At 43.9% G+C, this 6,300-nt stretch overlaps 1 protein-coding gene across 1 annotated transcript in view; it reads left to right on the forward strand.

Annotated features, from left to right (window-relative positions):
• Positions 1 to 1,466: 1,466 nt before the first annotated feature.
• Positions 1,467 to 6,300, forward strand: part of creb3l3b (cAMP responsive element binding protein 3-like 3b) — a 30,339-nt gene continuing 25,505 nt past the window's right edge. The window contains exons 1-3 of the mRNA XM_048264949.1: positions 1,467 to 2,338; positions 5,098 to 5,217; positions 6,218 to 6,300. The exon at positions 6,218 to 6,300 is cut by the window's right edge and continues 275 nt beyond it. Of these exons, the coding sequence (XP_048120906.1) occupies positions 2,318 to 2,338; positions 5,098 to 5,217; positions 6,218 to 6,300 (224 nt within the window). The 5' untranslated portion in view covers positions 1,467 to 2,317. The remainder of the gene's footprint in view (positions 2,339 to 5,097; positions 5,218 to 6,217) is intronic.

The following is a 6,300-nucleotide window of genomic DNA, read 5'->3' on the forward strand; positions in this document are numbered from 1 at the left end:
CATTGCTACTCATGTGTGTGTGTGTTTCTATGGCTTATTCAAGCACATCACTAGATCCTTATGACCCCCTGTGTATGTTTGTTTTTAATATGTGTCTTGGGTGAACAAATCACAAGTGGTCAGATGCGTCCCTGACACTGTCTCTGGCTGTACACCTTGAATTCATGAGTAAAGAGTGATGGGTCTTGGCTGACCACTTGTGATTGGATCATGCCAAACACGTTCTCAAAACAAATGTGAACTGGCCCTATGAGATCAAATGTGAACTGGCCCTATGAGATCAAATGTGAACTGACCCAATGTGAACTGGCCCTCTGAGATCCCTATGAGATCAAATGTGAACTGGCCCTATGAGATAAAATGTGAACTGGCCCTATGAGATCCCTATGAGATCAAATGTGAACTGGCTCTATGAGATCCCCATCTTATCAGCCCTGCAGTACCAGTCCCTGCCACAGCCTGAGCCTGAGGTAATGTTTACTCAGGGTTGTCAAGGTTACGCAACTCTCCCTCTGCTGGAGCCTTATCTACTATAATGAGAGAGAGAGAGAAAGAGACATAGAGCGAGATGAAGAGAGAGAAAGACAGAGAGAGAGACAGAGAGAGAAAGAGAAAGAGACATAGAGCGAGATGAAGAGAGAGAAAGACAGAGAGAGAGACAGAGAGAGAAAGAGAAAGAGACATAGAGCGAGATGAAGAGAGAGAAAGACAGAGAGAGAAAGAGAAAGAGACAGAGATAGAAGGAGAGAGAGAGAAAAAGGGAGAGAAAGAGAGAGAGGGAGAAGGAGAGAGAAAGAGAAAGGGAGAGAGAGAGACGGCTGAAGGATAAGAGTTTGTCTAACTACACTGAGTAGTGTAGGGGGGTAGAAGTTTCAGGATGTTCCAATGGCACCACTGATTACATAACGACTCCGGGCCAAATTCGGTCTTGGTGCACCCACTCGGATGTCCGGTGTTATCTGGATATTTCAGATATGCCCTGCTATGAACACAAATGGTTATGGTTATGGGATTTGGCAGACGCCTTTGTCCAAAGCGACACACAAATACAAAAACAACATAATATTTAAAATTTAACAGGGAACAGATTAGAATGTTGGTCAAACTATAATAAGGAGAATAGCAATAATAAACAACAATGTCAATTCAATCAATGGCCTAATAAAAATAAGCAATGAAAATGAGGGGAAAAGCAATAATAACAATAAAGTCCATTCAATCAATAATATAAAAACAATGGCATGGTAAGACAACATTAAGGAGAATATCAATAATAAACAATAATGTCAAATTAATCAACAGCCTAATGGAAATAAAACAATAATATGCATAACACCATACAAACAAACCACAACGCATAAGAAGCGCTTAAAGAACTAAGTGCATGTTGAACAGGAATGTCTTTAGACCCCTCTTAAATGACTCAAAACTACCACAGGAACGGAGACATATGTCCACACACACACATACACACACACACACATTACCTCAGACATGCTTGAACATGAAAGTAAACAACGTTTCTGATAACCTTGCACATTCAAAACATGTCACATCACAAAAACACCATCCTGGAATACACAAGATATAGACTTAAAGACAACCTTATCAGAAAAGATAAATGTATCGATGTTGTTCTGTTCCAGATCCACCTTCCTCCTGCCTGGGCACCTTTATCAGAGGGCCTGTGGAGTCACAAGTGATGTTTTGCACTCAAGGATGTCAAGAAAACTGCTGCCTGTTTACCATACTCAGACCTGAGTCTGCACTTATGTTGTTCTTTATTTTGTTGTTTGTTTGCATTGTGGGAAAAAGTATCCCTGTAAAAGAAGGCCACATGTTTGTTTGTGTGTGTGTGTGTGTGTGTGTGTGTGTGTGTGAGACCGAAGCTGCAACATAACTGGGCTACGTTTGGGCTGGATCTGTCCCAACAGTAACTGCTATCTGGTGTGGGAACCCCCACTGTGATTCACACAGTAATCTGGCAAAGTTTCACCTTTGTCCCCTGAACACACACACACACATACAGAGCTAATCCATACACAGTGAGAGCACATACTCAAAGACACAAGCTGAAACTTGGAGCTCACGAACCCTTCCATTAAGCGTGGATTTTCCTCAGAACCAACACACAGACACCATCGGACCGAATACACAGAATACTCAACAGAAAGAGGAAAGCCTCACACACAGGCCTAATACACAGGCATTGTATGCCTCTCCGGGCAAATCTCTCGGACAAGACGCCTCGGAGAGAGACAGAGAGAGAGAGAGACTGCCAACCCCCCAGAGGACACTCTAGCCCAGAACCAGACCGATGTCTCTGGTCTCCAGCAAGGTACTGTGAAAGTGCTACACTCGCTACCACTGTTGTTAATTGGTTGCTATTTGAAGAGTTTGGTTTCAAGATGAGTTTTTTCTTTTGTAACGATTTTTCCTAAAATTATTTATTTTATTTGGTCTGCCATGTGATATCAGTGAAAATGCAACTTAGTTTGTTGTAATAGGTAATAGTTAGTTAGTTTGGATACATGTTTACAACACAAAACAACACAACACAACAACACATTTATTGACATTACCTGAAATGCACAGTAAAACATCATGACTTATGAATATTCTTAAAGGGGAATTCCAGAGATTTTTCACATAGATCTCCATTTCTCGAGGTCACCGAGTACTGTCGGTACGAAAATACCCTGAAAAAATCGGTTTTACCTTGCTTGAGTTGCTACAACGAGCAGCTAAAGCAGCCGGCAGCTACAGCGCTAAACTCTGGGGGCATGAACATGGGGGCTCCCGAACATGTCCCCAAAGTGTAGCACCGGAATTCCCCTTTAATGGAGACATGTTGTTTCGTGACCAAACTCTTCTATTTCCGGCTGAATAATGTGTGAATGGTTCAGGGGGTCCCCTGGTGGTGAGCCAGACATAATTACAGCGGTCAGGACCACACAGACAGAGGGCTCCTGATGACAGGAGAGAGGGCCATACACACCAGTTAGAACTAAACAGAGTTAGGTCCTTATCTGAGGACAACAGGTCAGAAAAGTCAGGGGTTATTATTATTATTACTTCATACTGTTTTGTGTGTGTTTTTGGTGATGAAACAAAGGAGCTGTGTGTGTGTGTGTGTGTGTGTGTGTGTGTGTGTGTGTGTGTGTGTGTGTGTGTGTGTGTGTGTGTGTGTGTGTGTGTGAGAGAGAGAGAGAGAGAGAGCATATGTGTGCATGTGAAATTAAACTGATCTAATGAGTCAGTTGAGATTTTATGACTCTGATAGCAATCAAATCCAGTCTAATATTGTTCTAACCCCTCCTCACTGTTAAAGGAAGCATTCTAGCCTATTTCCTGCACACACAATGCCTGTAACAGCATCATTCTCACTGATGCTTCTGAATAGCTAAACAAAGAAATGGTCACACAGCCAGTAAATGTAAGTATTTCTGTGTTATTTCACAGTGTACAGTACATGTGTAAGCATTTCAGTGTGATCTTTCAGTAACAGTGTGTGTGTTTGTTTGTGTGTGTGTGTGTGTTTGTGTGTGTGTATGATTGAGTGTTTGTGTGTTGTGGAGAGGACAGATGAATGTGTGTGTGTGTCTGTGTGTGTGTGTGTGTGTGTGTGTGTGTTTAAGTGCTGAGGATGCCTGTGTGCTGTAACTATACTATGTGAACTTGAGGCTGATGACCCAGCGATAACAGAGATAAGCTAGAAGAGTATGTGTGTGTGTCTGTGTATGTGTCTGTGTGTTTTGTGTGCTGTGTACATCTGCCTGTGTGAGTAGGCCATGTACGTGGGTGTACTTGTCTACGTATATGATGCACAGTACCTTTTGATGAATGCGGGAGGTGATTTCTGCTAAATGCTTCAGAATATATGTATATTTGTTTTAGTCCTAGTCATATCATTTAGGTAATGTTCAGATTTAAGAGCCGTGCTGTTCATATTTCAACACTCCCAGAGCAGTGCTGTTCAGATTTCAGCTGCCACATGGAGAATTGGGGTTGAGCAGTCACACAACCTACTACAGCAGGCAGATACAGATACCAGGGTCAGGGGAATCCTAGAGAGAGAGGGAGGACATACTGCCATATGGGTCCATTTCAGAACGGAGGACATGCTGACATGGGGGAAAATTCTATCTGTTTCTGTCTAATTAGTGGATTTGGTTTGATGTGTCATCAAATTGCACAACTATAAAATAAAGACAGCCGTTGATCAACACTTCTCAACAGTAGATGATGACTACGAGACAGAGCCGGTCTGTCTGGACTTCCTGCCTGCTGAGATTGAGTGCACCATAAAGAGATGGCTCCCATAGCTCCATAGACAGTGGTGTTTGTGCTGAGATTGAGTGCACCATAAAGAGATGGCTCCCATAGCTCCATAGACAGTGGTGTTTGCCCAGGCTTGGACTGATCAAACAGCTGAATCACTTCAGTGTCTTTGTTCCTGTAGACAGAGCAGTGTTATCACTGCTGAGTAAACATGCCTCACTAATGACACTGCAATTTATCTGGGGATTGAGCTCACTAATGACACTGCGATTTATCTGGGGATTGAGCTCACTAATGACAGTGTTTTATCTGGGGTTTGAGCTCACTAATGACACTGCGATGTATCTGGGGGTTGAGGTGGAATGAGTACGGGCCGGGTCCGGTGATATCTTGGAGGGGCACTGCTGGGAGCAGCAGAGGGACAGCAAGACTGCAAATCCCCATGGGTGATGCAGGGCTCCAGCTGACCGTGGGCCAGAATCCAAATCCGAATCAGATGTGTGTGTATTTGTGTGTCTGAGTGTGTGTGTCTGTGTGCATGTGTTTAATATGTGTGTGATTGTGACGGGTTTGTTGCAGAATAGAGCTGTGCGTATAGGTGTACAGTATGTGTGTGTGTTTAATACGGGTATATTTTTGTGAGTGTGTTTGTGTTTAATATGTGTATTTGGGTGATAGTGTTGCGGAAGAATGGGGCTAGAAAGGTGTGTGTGTGTTAAATACAGGTATATTTCTGTGACTGGTTTGCGTCAGAATGGATGTGTGTGTGTGTGTGTATGTATAAGTATGTTTAACATGTGTGTATTTGGGTGACAGGGTTGCAGCAGAATGGAGCTTCTGAATCTCTTAATGGAGCAGCAACCAATCACAATGGCTCAGTGTCAAGGAGACGGGCGGCATGGCAACCACAGCTGGCCAATCACAGACCTCCAACAGGTGAGTGCCATAGGGGGGTTGTATCTCTTTGTATTATAAGTGTTCAACCAATGACAGCCTGGGGAGAGTTGGCATGACTGAAAAGTAATATTCATGTGGTTACACACGCACACACATGCATGCATGCACGTATGCACGCACGCACGCACGCATACTCTCTCTCTCTCACACACACACACACACACACACACACACACACACAGTTGTGTAATTGCTTTCTGAGAGGCGAAAGGAGAAACAAACAGATTGACCTCTGACCGCTCTTGCTCTTGCTTTTGCTTCAGCCTCAAAATACACTCCCCCACAACTCATTAACTTGTGTAACTGTGTCTAAGTGTAAGTGTGCAAGGAGAGTGACTGAGTGTGTGTGCAAGTGTAAGTGTGCAAGTGTGTGACTGAGTGTGTGTGCAAGTGTGTGACTGAGTGTGTGTGTAAGTGTGCAAGTGTGTAACTGAGTGTGTGTGTGTAAGTGTAAGTGTGCAAGTTTGTGACTGAGTGTGTGTGTACGTGTAAGTGTGCAAGGGTGTGTGTAAGTGTGCAAGTGAGTGTGTGTGGAAGTGTAAGTGTGCAAGTGTGTGACTGAGTGTGTGTGGAAGTGTAAGTGTGCAAGTGTGTGTGGAAGTGGAAGTGTGCAAGTGTGTGACTGAGTGTGTGTGTGTGTTCCCTCTTGGGGCCCTGCTCTTCTGTGAGCAGTGTGAAAAACTGTTTTGACTCTCACCTAAATGAGTGTGTTCATATGTGTGTGTGTGTGTGTGTGTGTGTGTGTGTTGTCTCTTGTAGCACCTGTCTCTCCTGTAGAAGACAACATAAATGGTTTCTTGCCTTCTCCCCACCCGAAAGAGTATGTGTGTGTGTGCGTACATGATACTGTATGTGTGTGTCTGTGTGTGTGTTTAGAGTGTTAACGTGTGTGTGTGTGTGTTTAGAGTGCTAACGTGTGTGTGTGTGTGTGTGTGTGTGATTGTAGTGTGTTAACATGTGTGTGTTTTGTCTCTTGCAGCCCCTGTCTCCTGTAGGTGGCACTGTAGAGGACTTCCTGGACTCTCTGCTGGACGAGTGTGTGTCCGGTCCCTCCTCCTCCTC

This window comes from Alosa alosa, chromosome 1, assembly GCF_017589495.1.
Source record: "Alosa alosa isolate M-15738 ecotype Scorff River chromosome 1, AALO_Geno_1.1, whole genome shotgun sequence".
NCBI classification, from domain to species: Eukaryota; Metazoa; Chordata; class Actinopteri; order Clupeiformes; family Clupeidae; genus Alosa; species Alosa alosa.